The sequence below is a fragment of the Gambusia affinis genome, linkage group LG01, assembly GCF_019740435.1.
Source record: "Gambusia affinis linkage group LG01, SWU_Gaff_1.0, whole genome shotgun sequence".
NCBI lineage: Eukaryota > Metazoa > Chordata > Actinopteri > Cyprinodontiformes > Poeciliidae > Gambusia > Gambusia affinis.
Window position 1 is genome coordinate 30,622,751 of NC_057868.1, and position 18,026 is coordinate 30,640,776.

At 38.7% G+C, this 18,026-nt stretch overlaps 1 protein-coding gene across 4 annotated transcripts in view; it reads left to right on the plus strand.

Annotated features, from left to right (window-relative positions):
• The window catches only part of plxnd1 (plexin D1), a 96,934-nt gene that overhangs the window by 53,354 nt on the left and 25,554 nt on the right, over window positions 1-18,026 (plus strand). For 2 of the 4 annotated variants that reach the window (XM_044113229.1, XM_044113249.1), the window contains exons 14-19: window positions 3,322-3,427; window positions 6,223-6,362; window positions 6,822-7,001; window positions 7,088-7,172; window positions 7,263-7,532; window positions 14,863-15,012. In XM_044113229.1, coding sequence (XP_043969164.1) covers window positions 3,322-3,427; window positions 6,223-6,362; window positions 6,822-7,001; window positions 7,088-7,172; window positions 7,263-7,532; window positions 14,863-15,012 — 931 coding nt within the window. Of the gene's footprint in view, window positions 1-3,321; window positions 3,428-6,222; window positions 6,363-6,821; window positions 7,002-7,087; window positions 7,173-7,262; window positions 7,533-14,859; window positions 15,013-18,026 lie in introns of all 4 variants that reach the window. The other 2 variants (XM_044113220.1, XM_044113240.1) reach the window with 1 other exon arrangement.

Here is an 18,026-nt window from a genome sequence, read left to right on the forward strand (position 1 = left end):
GCTGATTGTTGATGATCCTCATCAGCCGCTCAGGGGAAATGATAGGAGACACTTCAGTACTTGCCCAAATATTGCCCTTTGACAGCCATAATACCTCTGCAGTGTGGCGGCATTGAAATGTGGAGCAGGGGTCAATCTGGCTCTGTTTGCTCCTGCTGGGAGACAGCATGTCCTATTGACTGGGATAGCTCTGTATCAGCATGCAATCATAGAGAAATACACCCAAGTCTCTGAATTTATTATTGTTTGTGTGTTTGGGATGCAGTCTTTTACTAAACCTCACAAACATAAACCTACCTTGTAAACGTTTCTGTATTTTGTTATGTTACAGCCACAGAATATTATGTATTTGATTTAAGAAAATACTACATGGAAAGTGGAAGGGAAATGATGAATGGCTTGGACGTTTTTTTGCAAATACAAATCTGAATGTGGTATGCACATATGTATTCAGCCCACTTAGAAACCCCAAATAAAATCCACCATCTTACAGAGAACTGTTCAATCTATCATGCCAAAATGGAACAAGGAAGGTGCAACTACAAACCCGCCAAGACAGCTGAACTTACAGGTCTGGTAAAGAAAGCATTAGAAGCAGTTCTTCCAATGCTGGTGGTTCTGCAGAGAGCCAAGGCTCAGGTGACAGGATTTATTGACAAGGCAGCTGATAATGGTGCACTCATCAAATTTAGGCTTTATGAAGGATTGTCTACAAGAAAGCCATTACTGAAAGGAAGCCAGAACTCCTGTTTGAGGTTTGCTACAAGCCTTCGGAGACACAGGAAACACGTGGAAGAAGGTAATTTGCCCAGATTAGAAAATACTGTATGTATAACCTAAATGCAAAATGTTATGTGTGGTGGAACACCAACCATAGAAGCTGCTCCAAGATATGTAGGTAAATGCAGGGCCATTGTAAAAGATTATCTCTTAGATTGTGCAAAAACTTTGATAGATATTCACCTTCCAGGAGGAAAATTATTTCAAACACAGTCAGAACTACAACTGAGCAGGTTAAATCAGAACATATTGCATTAGATTGGTCCTCTCTACGCCCACACCTGAATCGAAGTGACTTAAATTGAAGGCTTAGCAAACAGACGGTTTAAATGTTCAAAGTTCCTGGACTAGTTAGAAAACCATGGATCACTTTCCTTCTGTGTACTCCTCTGTGCTGATCTGTCACATAAAATACAATGAAGTCTGTGGTTTTGCTTCATAAAATGTGAAATAGTTCAACACTTTAAATGCTTTAGCAAGGGACTGTTAGACTGTGGTTGTGTTACAGCACAGTATCTACATGCGGGAAATTGCTCAGTCTTGTGTAATTTTGGGTTTTAGTTACAACAAAGGCAACAGTAGCGGCCTCAAACTAAACAGAAACCCATTATGTTCTTTTTAGCAGTTCACTTTAGTGGTGGTCATTTCATTCTCCCTTGAGAAAGTGAAAATCATCGGTTTCATGTGCCTGGTATTTTGGCTTGTCATTTGATCTCCAACATTGTAAGATGAAGAACAGAAATAGAGATCCTAATGTTTTATGACATTACGGTATAAAAACATCAAATAAATCAGGGTATTTTATGCTCTTTGGCATGAAGTGATTCTGTCAATACCTTGGTGAACGTCTCACCCAGGTTGGATTAAGATGCAGCTGGCTGCCTCCACTGTAACAGTCACCTGCTGAAAAAGCTTTATTTGCACTCTTTAAATAGTATTTTTTTTTTTTTATCAGTTTCTCTTATTCACCTCACAGTCTTCTGCATTTGTTTTCAGCAGCAGATTTTTAATAATACGATGTACTGTTTTGATAACCCTTGAGTCTGCAAAAACTGTGCATGCTAAGGCTGATTCAGGCTTCCGTGTCTCTTATTTCCCTTAGGCTTGAACGTGAGATTACTCATGTTTCATTGTATTTGTCCCTTTTCATTCTTCTCCAAATTAGAGCCTGTGAAATGATGCATTTTTCTCAAAGAGCACCCTTGTGCCAGGTGATGGCAGGAGTTTAATTTGAGGGTAATGACATTCTTTACCTGATGCTCTTGTTATTAATGAGCAGCACTGTAGGCCTCAGCAGGGTCTGCAGCTACTGCCGGTTATTTTAGAGTATTCTCAACAATACTCTGGCACAGGAGCAAAATTCACACTTTAAAATGGGCTCATTAGACGCTGCAGTCTCTCAGTCTTAGATACAGTCAACACAAAGCACATTTCAGTTTGAATTGCATATTTAAAAACACACAAGTACAAATTTCTTTGTAGTTTTAGTCATAACTGCTTGAATGAATCTCTGCCTAATCTTAATGTGCAACCAAACAGACAAACAGGTTTGTTTATTTGAAACAGATCCTCCGCTTACGTGCAGTGCCCTGCAAAAGTATTCATAGTCATAAACAAACACATATGTAATTGTGCAGTGGAAGGAAAATGCCACATGGTTTTCAAAATTTTCACAAATTTAAAAAGTGTGGGGGACATTTGCATTCAACTATTTTTTCTTGGGCTCCCATAAAAAAAACAATAAAATCCTTTTTTAAAAATTTATTTTTGTTTCATTTGTTTCTTATTCCTTACAATCCTATATTTCCCCCCATTCTTCTGTGCAATCTCAATGAGATCCGCCATCTTACAATTATACATTTGTTTTAGGGGGTTTATGTAAAATCCTAGTTTGTCGCTATAAGGTGACAAAATGTAACAAAAAGTCTTGAAGGTGTGAATACTTTTGTAAATTCTCAATGACGTCTCAGATCACTAGCTGAGAGTTTCTAACCGCTGCAGCAGCAGGTACCAGACTGAATAAACCAACAAGCTGTCAACCTGGAGGGGATCATTGGAGGGAATAAAGGTTATATCCCACCTCTGGTACATTTATCCCTCCGAGGTCCCAGAGCAGTGGGTCCCCGTGCCTCCATTCTCCACTGTGTCATTAATACGAGTCGTCCCTGCAGAGAATGCAGTAGTGGCAGAGGGTTTAATCACAGCCAGGAGGCTGGAGAACAAGCCTCAGCAGCCCCCTAATCTCCTTTGTGGTTAGACGCATTTGGTCAGGGGGGGCTTTGAACTTTACATCTGCTCATATCAGATACCTTCGAGGCGTTATTTGATTCCATATGTAAATGCAATAGGTTCTGATGAATTACCTCATAAGAACCATTCTCCGAGATATATTATGTCTTTGTTTAGCCGTCACAATCAGATTTCCCTCGCACACAATTTGGCTTGATTAAAGTCCTTATTAAATCAAAATTGGATGCTGTATTGTGTTATCCAGATTGTGTTTTTATTAACTGATCTCTCGCTGTGATGCTCTGTCCTCAGGCTCGTGTGTCGCACTGGGAGGTCCTTACATGACAGGACGGATTCTGTCCGAGTGGACGTGGATCAGAGCGGGACGGGGACGTCAAAGGAAAGCTTCGCCTACTTGGTGAGCATTCTCCAGCATCCGACTCTCCTGCTGGGTTTTTGCTCTCCCTTCTGTCTGTGACTTCCTCCATATTCTTCCTGCATGCTCTTTTGCTTCACTCCCCACTGGGAAGGCCTTCCCAAGAGTGTCAGCTGAGTGTTAACAGATGTGTTTTATGGTTCAGAGGAATGTTGGTGTGTGGGAATCTTCAAACGTCCATCTGAACTGAAGCTAAAAGTAATAGTCATGTAGCTTTTTTTCTGCCAACTAAAACAAATATTGAGACTCCTGGAATGCCCCTTTTATTCTGAATTTATCAGTGGCTAAGGTAAACTGGGCCAGTGCTGTGGAAATTAACCTCAGCCCACACAACCTCTCAGTGGAATCAGGACATTCAGCCTGTGGAAATACCCGGGTAAGCTCTTTGTTTCTCTGTGTTCATAGACAAAGACTGTTTCATAATTCACAGCGTCGTTTCAGCAGCTTCTAAGGGCAGTCCTGTCCATGAGTCATACTGCAGAGAAATAACCCCAATCTGAAAACCCCATCATGATACATGAAGATGAAAAAACTCTGAAACAGCGAGTTTAAAGGAGGGGACTACTGTGGGAACTCCTGTTAGGCATTTTTTTTTTTTTCTAAGAAGCTCAACGAGAGGCAGGCTGAAGGGGAAGATGTAGGAGAAAAAACTGTTTTGGAGACAGGATGTGTGTCTTTTCTGCATCTCCTTCCTCAAAATTTTAAACGGAAACATCTGCCTCCTTCCACCCACATTGACACAGCGAAGCACAATAGGTCTGCCCCATCCCTGCTCGCTGAGGAAGTGAATCCTGTCAGCAAGGATAAGAGGCAACCCTGGAGGCGAGGTTCATGGAGGGGATAGAAAGTTTAGAAAAAGCAGGAATGCTGATTCTGGTAGCTGCAAAATTCTATGAGGATAATTTGCCCTAGGACTTTCTCTATTTATATATACATATATGAGCATGTTTCAACATATGTAGAGCTTTTGCCCTTTCCTTACAGTATTTCATTAATATTTTTTTTCTGAGCCACAGTGCCATGCCAAGCAACTGTTTTCTTCTATTTTATTAGGGTTTTATGTGTTACACCAACACATAATTATGAAGTGGATGTAAAAAGACCACATGTTTTCACATTCACAATTTTTTTTACCAATATAAATCTGACTAGTGTATGTGTATTTACTCCCTGACTCAATACTTTGTAGCTGCATGTGTTTTAGTGCATCTCTTAGCTAATTTTGGACATTTAGAATTTGTGCCCACATTCAAGTGTTTTGTGCCTAGCATCCCTATCCCTAAGCTGAAACATTCTCACAGCATGATGCCATTACCATGTTTCTATCTATATAAACTACCTGTGTTCTAACAAGGGCTTCCTCCTTCTCACTCATTCATGAAAGACAAATATGTAGTTTTTTTTTTTTTAGTTGACAGACTCTGCTGTACTCTCTATTAATCTCTAAAGTTGTTATGGGCCTTTTGGCTGCTTCTCTGGCTAATGCTAGCCTCATTTGACCTGGTGGTGACAGCCTGGCAAATATACTGCATGCTGTTGTATTTGGTTGTATGCTAAATTGAAGTGATCCATGAGATGATATCTTAACTTTGGTTTAAACATCTCCCCAACTTTATTGCAGGGTCTGTAATTAATTTATCGCAATTAATTGCAAAATATTTATTCCAAAAACCCCTCCCACATATTAGACCATTTCTTACTGTTAAATTAATTAATAAATAGACATATGACCTCAATAACAAATATTTTTATTGTTTTTAGTCATTTAGGTTACTCAGCCATCAGATTGGTCCAAAGTGCTTTTATATGCAGTTTTCAAGTGTTTCATGAATCCTCAGTGAGAAAAGAAAACCGACTTTGACGTCCACCAGTGTTTGAATGCTGTTGTGCGTCAGATTTATGGGCGTACCAGAAACCCAATAAAAAGGTTCCGGTTTAGGATTTTTGTATGTAAAAAAATAAAAATGAATTAACATTTTTAACACATTAAATTTCATGTAACCATTTAATTGAAATTAACGTGTTAAAGTCCCGCCACTAATACGGACATTATACATTAGTGTTCTCTTATTAATTACAGGGTGACTTCTGAAGACAGTTGATTATTGTGGCAGATTCATTTTGATGATGATGGATTATTGATAATACATTTATTTATTTCACATAGACATTTCACCGACAAAACATAATAAAAGTAAAACTTTCATATTTTATTGATGTAAGTATAATACCCTATTACCAGGTAAATATTCAAATAAAGTACATGCACAAAACAATTTTCAAAAAATTGTTTTTTTGAAAAACAATTTAAAAAAAATTGTTTTGTAAAAAAAATGATTTTAAAAATGAACAATTTTCTCTTAGCAATTATGCACTACCTTTTGTATGGTAGTGCATTGTCTTTGTATGTCTGTCACATAAAATTCCTATTAAGTGTACTTCAGTTTGGAGCGTGAATACTTTTGCAGGGCAATGTGCCGCACAGAATGACTGTCCTACCACTTCTGGCCCCGAAGGGCTAACGGCTTCAGTTGTATAATAATGATGTGCTGCAACATGGGCTACCTTCACAGTTTTCTTAATTGTTATAGCCAGCAGCTGTCTCAGTCAATTTGCAAAAACCAGACACGTGAACCTCAGAGAAAGAGGAGTGTTTTCATTTGTTTCAAAGAAAAGCATTATGTAGGAGAAATGTCTAAATGGGAAAAGCTGTCAAGTGTTGTGTTCTCAATCTGATGTCTTTCTTGCCATTTGCCGAATCTTTGTTCTGAATGCAGGTCCCCAATGTGAAGTCCATATATCCAGAGAAAGGTTCTCGTGCTGGAGGAACCCGGGTGACAATCCATGGAGAACATTTGGACATCGGCTCACAGATTAGAGTAAAGGTCAACAGAACACAGGAGTGCACCATCACAGAGTGAGTACAACATTTTATTTATTTATTTATTTTTTAACATTTTTTATTCTATGATTGTTTGTATATTTTAGAGACGTGACTCTGTTTTGCAAGTCTGCATGAATTCTGCCCATTACAATTACAAATCATTTGCATGGTTTCTTTTCCTTCCCACGTATTAATGGCTTTCCTTTTTAAACAGCGGATATTAAACGCATGAAGTGACAATTAAATATTCAGAGTGTATTGCTTTGCAAGTTCTGCATAACTTCTCACAAGATTAAATTCAGCACTTCTAGTTGTTGCCATAGCGCATACCAAAATAGCTCCACCGCTCCTGTGAAAGTCTGCCAAGCAGCAAAAAAATGTAACTCCAGCTGTAATCAGACACAGGTTTTAGGATTGAACCTTTTTCTACACATCACAAGTTGTGGGTAACAGTGTTTGCGTCTTTTTATTTTATTTTATTTTTTCCCCCAGAAAAACGGATCAAGCGATTAAATGCATCATGCCTCCAGCGTTGGAGGCAGATGCTGAGCTGGTGACAGTGTGTGTGGAGTTTGAGGACCATCCCTGTGAGGACGAAGACCTTAGCACCATGTACACTTATGAGCAAAATCCAACTATCAGCTCCATCCACCCAACAAAGAGTTTCCTCAGGTAAGTAAACTCCCAGAACTGTAAGTGAATTCTGGGCAAATTGATAGTGGCTATGATGTAACAATTGCTGTGCGTTTGTATCATAGTGGTGGCAGGACCATCACGGTTAAAGGTCATGGTTTTGATCTGGTTCAGAGTGTCACCATGAATGTCCTGGAAATTGGGCAAACAGTAAGCAATTTTTCAGCCATGCTACTTTGAATATAATTTATTATTTCATGAAAAGTTTTAGCTTTTTTTCTTTCTTTTTTTTCTTTGCAGAACTGCAGTGTTCTCTCCTCCTCAACAATCACCTGTCTATCTCCGGAGTCCAGCCAGTCCCAGGAAACCTCAGTGCAGTTTGTCCTGAACGGGGTCCCGTATACCGGAGACAGCCCTTCATCCTCCGATGACGGGCCCGACGAAGAGGACGGGGAGCCTCATAAAGAGCACTTCCAGCTGGGATACGTGGAGGACCCTCAGTTCTTCACCACCAACAAGGACAAGCAGATCAAACACCATTCAGGAGAGCCACTGACTCTCATCATCAATGTGAGTAACGAAGCTGAGACAGGATGTGCATCCCTGCTGTGTTCAGGTGTGATTTATTTAATATTAACCAGGTTTTATCACAATTATATTTCCTCCCTGTTTCCCATCATTTGTAGAAATTCAGCACTGATTTGGTGCATTTTAAGCAACTTTTAAATCAGATTTATGGGAATTAATCAGGAAATATTCAAATAAACTGACAATTTAAACTATATTTAACCTCTGAACACTTTATTCATAGTAAGAGACCTGTAGTGGTTTGGTTTCAGATAATCAAATTGAACATGAGGGAATGCTGCTTCAGATACATTTGACAGAAGAAGCTGATGAAGCCGAATGGCAACACATTTTGAAATGGGAAATGGAGACATATTTGAGTTTATTTCAGGTCTTTACACAGTCAGTCAGTGACGTTATGTTTACATTGCTTTACTTTGTGTTGTTTTTAGCTACTAAGTAGGTAAAAAGAGAATTACTAGTAGGTCTGTCGAGCATGAAACTCAAAGAAAATCTGAGAAATTTATGTAAACAACTAAAATGACTAAGTTGGAGTATGCATGGTCATGCACTAATGTTTTTGGGTTTTTTTAAAACATTAGGCTTTATTTTTGGGGATATTTATTACTGAAAGAAAACTAAGATTGCAGTTAGTTCTGAGACACTGAGAACCGTGGGAGCTTTCCCATCATAATCATGTCTGCAGTGTGCTTCAGGAACATTTTCACTTGTATATTTTCATAGCTCTGTTTAATTTTACTGTTAGATGAGTGACTAAACACTGAAATATGTGAGAGGCGCCTATTCTGTGACATTGTTTTATGGCATGCAGGAGCTTGAATCCACTTCCTGTCTGCCCTCCTCCCCTGCTCAGTGAACCAGACTCCTTATCAGACTGTGTGAAGTTGGTTTGGGGCTAACCAAAGAAAATATGTGTCGTTAATGGGTTGAAAAGGATTTGAAAAAATCCACTCAATAAATCTTTAATGTGGGCAGAATTTATTATTGTCTGATATCCTGAACAGTCGTTTTTAGTCCCAATTGCAATAGCTACAGTTAAGCCCAAAATTTTTCATAACCTATCAGGTTTAGATTTTAGGTAACACTTTATTTGACGGGTTGTGAATAAGACTGTCATGACACCGTCATAAACATGACATAACACCTGTCATGAACATGACTAAGTCTTCATGAATATTTATGACTGTTGTCATAAAGTGTAATTCGGTAAATCAGGACACTCTTAACACAAAATTGACATTATTCTAAATGTCTTCATTATGTCAACTTGACATTAACCAAGAAATCATGATCTGACATAAATTTGTTATAAAGGTATTACTGATTAAACTTTAGCTTTCATAACAGAAAACTACATAATTTTTAAAGATTAATCAGTAATAATGTTATAACAAATGTATGTCAGATCATTATTTCTTGGTTAATGTCAAATTGTCATAACGAATAATAAAAATTTATTTATCACAATATATTTAACAAGTTAGGTTTCTGCCAGTCATTGTAGCAAGGATATTCAAAAGCAACCTCAAACTTTTGAAAGGGTATATTATGCAGGTCAGGTTTTATAGTGGGATTACAAACAGAATCATCTAAACTTTGTGTTGGCTGTGACCTTACTATTTTTTATGATTGTAGATGAATTATTTACATTGAATTGTCTTCCTTATTTAATCTTTTTTTTGCTAATGCAGAAACAAAAACAACAACATAAGAGTTTCATTGACATCCAGTTATCACATCCTTAACTCTATTACTCTGTTCTTACTTTTTTATTTATTGTACTGTCTGCAGATATGGATAAGTTATGTCAAGTGACTTATGGATAATATGTTTTCTTGTGTTTCTCATTAAGAAGAGATGGATGAAGGAAGCAAGCGTCTGTGTAATCTAACATCTACAGCCAAGCAAGCAGGCTACAATTATTAAATAAAAGTTCCCAGACCCTTTAATTCACTTAACATGTAAAGAATAAATAGATTATAAGAAATAATGCCTAACTATGTCAGTTTTATCATAAGCATAAGGGATGTCAATAATTATGGCTCCTATAATTAGTTAAAAATAGTAGTTTCTTAAGTAAATCAATGTTCTGAAGTTAGTTAAGATTGGATTTTCTCATTTTTTTAGAATCATTTATTTTTGAGACTCACACTTCTTTATCCATAATGTTAATAATCATGGATGGCTCTGTAGTTTTGTCATTTTATATGAATAAATACTAACAAATGTCAACTTTATGGTGCGGGTGAAGAATCATTAAGGCATAATTCATGTTTTTGGTCAAAATGTGTTCCTATAGAGATGGACTGAAAGAGTCAGACAACTGGCACTGCATTTCCCACAGTCAGAGAGAAGCTAGATATAATTAGACACTTTCATTGCTTATTATTTTTTGGTTAAATGGTCTCTTATGATGCCAAGCTGACTTTGTAACAAATATTTACAACAAATATTGTGATCATTAAAAGCCATCAACAAGTGATGGAATTTCCTTTCTTGTTTTTTTGGATGCAAAATCATTACTTAACAAGACAAACTCGACAGTGTACATCAGACAGAGCTGAGTGTGTCCTTATTTATATTCACATAAACCAGAGGCACATAAAACACATCAAAGACCCTGTCCTCCTAAGCATGTTGATTTCTGTTGGAGGTGTGAGTGGGGTGGGGAGGGGCGCAGTGGCAGCTCAGTGGGAGGCCCCATGTTTGTGCGTTCTGGCTGATTTAAGCACCTGTCTGCTTGAATCCATCACGTTAAAGGGCTGCCGGCTGTGACACCGCGCGACACGCACACAGGAACAGCACAGACAAGGATGTCTGAACATGATGCCACCTCCTCTTTATGTGTTAGTGCGTGCTAGGAGGAGGTCGCTGCAGGAGTCGCTGTCTCTGCCTGCCTACATGAGCGACTTGTCTGTTGTTTCCTGCTTTATTTAGGAAAGGTGGATTCCAGTTGTGGTGGACCTGAGGGGAGGGGAGGCTGCAGACAGAATGTGTTTGTTTAATAGGAAGCTTGTTAGTCAGCCAGAACTAGAGGTAGGATTTGCTGTGCATCTTTCCTCAGAGTTTAGAAAACATTTATTTTAATCCAACTGTGTTTTTTACAAAATATTGTGAATTTTATATTTATAAATCAATATTTGCAAAGTATTTCAACATACATGGATGATGCTCTTTATTTGTGTGCGTGGGTGTGTGGGTGTGTGTGGGTGTGTGTGTGTGTGTGTGTTGGTTGTGACGAAGCACTTTTTGACAAAGGTTAAAGAGGCTGCATCCTGTAGGGACCCTCTGTGTGTAATCACAGAAAGGAAACCCTCTGGTGATAAAGACACACATACACACACACACACTTCCTCACTTGGTCTAATTATATTGAAGTGATGTAGCTGTTTCAAACTAACAGGGAAATTTTTTGTAGGTCTGGTCACCTTTCCAATAAGTAATCACAGTGTTGTTCCTACTAGGTTAATTGCAGAGTTCAAAGCGTGTTTCAGTCATGTAATTATTGTGGGATTACATAAAGAATGAAAGGTCAATGATAAAATGCAGCTCTGCTGTTTCTGAGTTACAGCCTTGTGCAAGTTTGCAAACCTTTGGCCCACTTTGAGGATTGACCTTGTTAAAATATTAAAGGGCATTTTTCCATCCTTTTTGCAACTTGTCCTTTGTACTTGTGTTGTGGGTTGTGGCTCACGACAGTTTGCATTTATGTCCAGGCCTGAATGTTTTTGATCTGTTGGTCCTTAAGGGAAAAGTTTAGTCTTGATTTACATCTCTCAGTCATGTATAGATCAGTCTCAAGGATGTAGGCAGATCAATTTACATAAAGAAGATATGACACAAAGACAGTCATTAAGCTTCATTGTGCTTTCTTATTCAGTGACAGTAAAGTAATTCTGATTCTGAGAGTTTCAGAGGTGCAAGCCATCCAGGAAAAAAAATCTTTATTAACAGTGGTGTATTATGTAAAATCGTCTTTCTAGAGCTTTATATAATGCAATGTTATTCCTTCATCAAAAACATACCTGGAGTTATTCTTTAATTCTTTCATAAAGGTTTGAGAAATCCCTCAGCCTCCTATGGCAGCCACCATAAATGCTTGTTCTGACGAATAATAAACCCTCTCCCCAACTCAGCTTATCCAGACTAGCGGCATTAGCAATTAGCAAATACCATCATCAACATCATACAAACTACTTCTCAGTGAAATGGTAGTAAAAAAAATTGTAAAGGATTAATAGAGGAACATTGCTGTGATGACGTCCTGAAGGCGAGTTTTAAAAGTGAAACCAAATTTCTTCTAAGTTATGTTTCATATATACCACATTTTTCTACTAAATGAAGGTGATATAGTTACCTGATGGTGCTGTAAAATGGTGCTATATGACTTGAAAGTACATTATATACTTGTCCCCTTTAAAATTGAAATCTTGGGGTTGCAGTGATTTGAGCTTGTTCTGCAGCTGCAGAAACCTGGAGAGCTTACAGTCCTTGTTTCAACCATGCAGTCAAGTACGCCTGACTATCATAGAGTTGTAAGTGAAACCATCTGTCCAGCGACTGAAGCCTGACTGATAGTGGGCTTATGAACAAGGACAGCAGTAGATCTCCAAACAAATTGGCTGCTGAAAAAATGAATTCATGCTTTGCTGTAGTTCTCTTAATACGGTGACTCCAATCCGTCTGAAATGCTAAAGACTCAACCAACGTGAGTTCAAAGGTCAAACCGGAGGCACATGTCAAGATGATGAAAAAAGACAGGGTGTGATGATAATGTTGGGTTTTCTGATCTAATCTAGACTGACAAGCTTGTGATGCTTAACCAGCTGGGCATTTTGCTGTTTGTCAAACTGTAGATGAAGGCAGAGCAGTTAAAGCTCAAACAGAGAGGAAGATGAGAGTGGTCCCAGTGATTCATAGAGGATTCAGGCCAGGGAACATCTAACCTACAGGGTTTCCAGCATCTTATATTCCTGTCTAGATTCACGGTTCTCTGCAGAACCCCTAAACCTGCCAGGCCTCTTGTAGAAAATCTAAGCTTGTTAGACGACCACCCAAAAAGGAAACGAGCGTACATGCAATGAACAAGTACAGCTGTAAAATATTAGACCTAATAAAAACCTCCCTGTAGGCTTAAAATAACTGTCTGTAGAAGATGTTCTGAGTAGAAATCCATAAGCTCCACAGAGACTTTATGGAATTCCCATTAAAGGAATAATTCAGCAATTTAATCTCATCCCTCCAGATCGTTTTGGGATTTGCAACAGAAGCATAAACGTGAGATGAAGCTGCGGAGAAGGCTGATATATGCTCACTTTTAGATTAATGGACATGGTTGGATTGACTCTAGATGAGGCCCAACATTACAAATTTCCCCAAATGCTTCCTAATTAAAAATGTTACTGAACCCTGACTGGCAGACAAACATCCTTCACTTTCCTAGCCGACAGTGTGTAAAGCCCAAGGCAGCGGGGATGATGTCACCAGCAGTAGGAATAATTTTTTTTCAGACTGTAGAAAGTTCCCTGTGGACACCCAGAAGACAAAGTGGAACTGTATGAAACGGTTGAGGTCTGCCACTCCACATGACTTGAAGTCACACGTAAAGTGTAAAATCCGAGATGGGGTCCCTTTAATTAATGTAGCTCCCAGCAGTGAGAGGGGATGTTGGATAGAAGTAGGACAGTAAGATTCATTGCTACAGACCTCTGTGAAGGCACTGAGTGTTGTTCTGGACTCATCCAGACAACTCAGTGTAGCATATACCAAATGTATTCACATACCAGGACATTTCTTACATTTTGACATGTTATAACCCCAGACTTCATACTGTTTTACTGAACCCTACCGTAATAGACCAACAGAAATAGAACATAATTGTGGAATGAGAACATATACATTGCTTTGCAATTCTTTTTTACATTTAAAAATTTACTCACCCCATTATTTAGCAGTGTGTCACTTAATCTGAACATTACATTCTTTGTAAAATCACCTTTTTCTGCAATTACATTTGCAACTCTTAATCTCAACCAGCTTCCACCATCTTGAGAAAAAAGATTTTAGCTCCTTCCAATTAAGCTGAAGATCAGTCAGAGTAGCTGGAGAGCATCTATGATGCTCAATTATATTTTGCAGGTAGACATCGTCAATTACAAGTTAGCTGTGATTGTTCTCTTCACAGAACAGCTATATTTATACTGAGATTAAATCATACCTTGATTAATTCCCTTTTCCAAATTGGCCAAAAGGTGAAGGAAAAATTTTGTTTTAAATGTACTTTATCTCAAAGGTAAGTAAAACAACTCATATCATCGTGGATGGTGATGATGTGGGCAGCTACGATCTTCAGTGGCAGTGAGTTTTGCAACAAATCTGAAGGTGTCTCTGACCAGAGACTGTTGCTGTAAGACTATCTCTATCATGATATGCTAACAACTCAATATCCAGGCAGTAAACACAGTAGTCCACAGTACTATGTCTTGATTACACTGTCAGTAGTTCGCAAGCACTGCCAATCTGCTTCATTTGCTTTTGATACACCTCTTTAAGTCTCTCTCTGGAGATATTGTCAGAAAATTGGTCAGAGAGACACTGGAGTGGGGCTATAATTCTTGCACATTATGTTCAATGGAAAAGATGGTTTGAACTTCCTCCTTCTCGCTCTGCTTTTGAAGTCTCCTTTTCAACTCCTCCGGGACTTGGGGTCATAGTTCAGTTATTATTTCAGCTTTTGAGATGCTAATAAGTTGTTCCCAGTTGTAAAACCAATGCCTTGTTGCCAGGTTACGCATCATAACTGTCCTAAATAAAATAAAAAGAGCAAAAATGCTTCCAGTACCACAGGATCCAAAACCAGAGGGACCAATTGTCCAACGCCTCAATCAAAACGATTATGAGCAAAAGTTTAGCAGAAGAGCAAACCAGGATGGGCTAAACAGAGTTGCTCCAACATGTTGCCACCATGAGTAAGGCAATACTAAACAGAATCTATTTGATTTTATTTAGGGGAATTGCATACAAGGGGGCCGACTACAAATTACTACAAAACCATTTGCTTCTTTCAGGCTTCATATTTATCTAAAACTTTGTTCATCCATTTTTTTCTGCATCACAATCACGCTCAACTTTGTGAAGGTCTAACTCATACAGTCTAATATTGCAAACTGTAAAAGAAAAATATAATGTATTGCAATGCATGCATGTGCATGTGGGCTAAAGCTTTGCATCTTTATTACCTAGGCCTGTTCAAAGGGGAGACAACTCTTGGCACTGACCAGTTCATGTTTTTTTTTTATATGTTTTGCAGCAGAAAGTGCCGAGTGAGCTGGAGCTGGTGCCGGAGGAATACTCGGTGATGATTGGCTCCTATCCCTGTAACATCAGCTTCCATAACGACCAGCTGTTCCACTGCACCATCAACGGGCAGCTGAGGTCCAGCGAAAGTGAGCTTCCTGTCACCGTAAGTACAAACACCACAACCTCACCGCGGTTTTCGCACAGACCCTCGTCTCATCTCATCTTGAATATTATTGCTCAACAGACCCTGATAATTTCAGCTCCTCACCCATCTGTCATTTAGCATTTAAGCCAAATATTTAGTCAGAATCAGGACCATCTGTGATATTAACTGAAACAGATTTAGTGTGCAGGAACCCATGCACTGTAAGTAAGATGTCTGAGCCACCTCTAACATGTTTTATGAATGGTTTCAGCTTTCTAAGCATGACAATATAATATTAGCTGGGGTGCTGAGCCGTCACTTAGTGATAAACGTAACAACAAAACAGTGACACATTGTATTTATCAACTGATCTTTGTGTCCTTCAATTCTTGTCACTCACATTGCTACACAATTATTCTGAGTCAGCGATGATCTCACTTTCCAGTGGGGTAGTTTTTCTTCCAAGTTTTTAAGTAAAACCATAAAGCACTTCTACACTTGTTTACATATGTTGTCGTCCATTCTGATCTATTTTGACAGCATTTTATGAGGAGGGACTGTAATAAAGTGCATATTCAGATATGAGCTACACTGCTAGTTTGTGATGAGAAAGCTCTGAAGCACATGTTTTCAGCTGAGTTGTGCTCTGAGAGAAGTTTTCTCCACTTTTATACAAAAATAGAAATAAGAACCTCTTATTTCTCCTCAACCTCTTTCTTGTACCTGTAACACTCTCAGGTGCGCGCCCACCTCTTCTGTCTATCAAGATCACTCAGAGCAAACAGGGGTAATTAGGAACAACATGAGCAGAGAGCAAGGGTCAGAGGAAATGTCATAACAGAAATGGGTGGGCTGCCTGCGCATGAGCAAAAAGGAAGTCTTTCCATTTGACAAGCCTGTAAATATAGCCCTCGCATTTATTTTCCTTTGTGTTGGCAGATTTAAATAAATGCTCGTATGCTTTGCTCAGGCAAAGTTTGTGGCCATTAGTGGGTTTTTTTTTTCACTTTAAGAAGCAGATCTATTTTTGCATGCCTGTGTTGTGCTTGGCTCTGAAGTGCTGTAGCAGTAGACGTGAGGAAGTGATGTTTTTCTACCCCAAGCGAAACAGGAACATGGAACAATGGCATTTTCCCCTCCATTACACCGGGTCACAGTGGTGCAGTCTCTGGAAAAGGAAGGTCTTCTCCGGCTGCTCCGTGTAAATAAGCGCCTGAACTCGAAGGGGGATGGAGGAATCTTGAAAGCAAGGCTACCCAATGAGCTTGTTTCCCCCACAGAGTTGTGTGTAAGAAGGATTTGGTTTGAGGATTGGAGGGTTTTTTATCTGAGTCTCATTTTATGAAGTATGCTGGGATTGCAGATGAGGAGGGAACGAAGTGAGCTGAGACCACAGAGGACCCTGCTGACTAATCAGAAGGGAGAAGTGAAAGTTTGCTTCTTGCCACATCTGGGTTAGTTTGAACTGGGTGACTCTTTCAGCGCTGAGAGAGGGAACATTTTTCAAAACCCACAGCCTAATTTCTTTTTTGCATGTGTGCACCTGTCTCCATTGCAAAATGGATAGGCTTGTCTGTGTGTGCGCCAGCACCTGCGCCCCTATTGCAAAAGGTTTTAAATATGTTATTTAGAAAAGATGCTGTCCTTATTTTTTACCAACTAAATATAAACTAACACTCTGAAATAAAGATTTGGGGTGGAAACAAGACTAAAACTAGCCCTTGTGAACCAATTTTAAAGATATTTTTCTACCTCACTAGTGTGACTAGTGAGGCATCACTTTGAGAAAGATTTCTTTATTTTGTGGCTATAATTACCTTTGGACTGTGTATTGTTTTCCTACCACTTCCCAATCTTGCAGCACTTTGTGTCGATCTAACACATCCAATATCAACAAAAAGGTTGCAGCTGCAGTTTGGAAAGTAGCTGAAAAGTTCAAGGGGGTGTGAATATTTTTACACAGCAGTGGATTAGGAAAGTTGTCTTTCACAATCAGTTAAAAAATAATTACTTAGTGGGCTTGCAGTTGGCTTTTAGAGGCTCCACTGTGCAGCTAAAAGGGGCAAAGGTTTCAACAAAGCCTGGGAGTAGAGAGACTGAAAAAGACAGGAGCTTAAAGGGCTTGTTCATGATTTAAGATTAACGGAGAAGCTGGAAAAAAGTATTTTCATATGTGAATCGGAACGTGCTATTCTGGTGCAGTCCTGGGATAAAAATATAATAAACGAGTCCTTTAATGTTATTCCTCCTCATACCTGCTCTGTCTTCCTGAGCTTTTTTCATCTTTGTATCTGTCTTTCAAATACACTTTACTGCCTGTATGTAATAGAGTAGAAATTTAACGGAAGAAGAAAATAAAAGGTTATCGTACCTCAAGCACATACCCAGGGACAGTAGCTAAAATTAACTCAGCTTGAAAAGTTTATTCCTGTATTTCATTTTATTTAGTCTACTGCAGCTGTATTTACTGCTGCTAATATCAGCAGCTCAGTTTAAGCCCATGTAAAGTGCTGCTACATTGCTTTTCACACCACTATGCAACTTTGGAGTTAGCTTTTGATGATTTCCATTAAGCAGCATCCTAAAAAAAATATTTTAAAAGGCAATACCTAGCTGTTTGAATGATGTTAAAATGTGAAGAAATCCAATGTTTTATATTTACAACAAAAAAACAACTATTCTGACTCCGGAGAACCTGCAGACAACTGTTTTACAGATATGCTGCTTGTAACTTTAAGATAGTATTACCTTAATAAGACTGACCAGCACTCCTTTAGCTTCCATGCTTTTACTGTGTGTATTTTCCTCAACCAAAAATATTTCCAAACTGCCAACTTTGTCAGTTATGCAACTTGGAGACAAATCCTTCTTTCTGCCAGCTGAATGACAGCAATAGGTGTGGGAGGGGCAGCATGACCTTATACCAGGAAAAAACGTTAGATACTCTGGATTTCTTTGACATGTCTTTAAAATGACCTTAAACCGCACAAACAATACAATGGACATTTCTTAAAGCATATCTGCTTACAAAG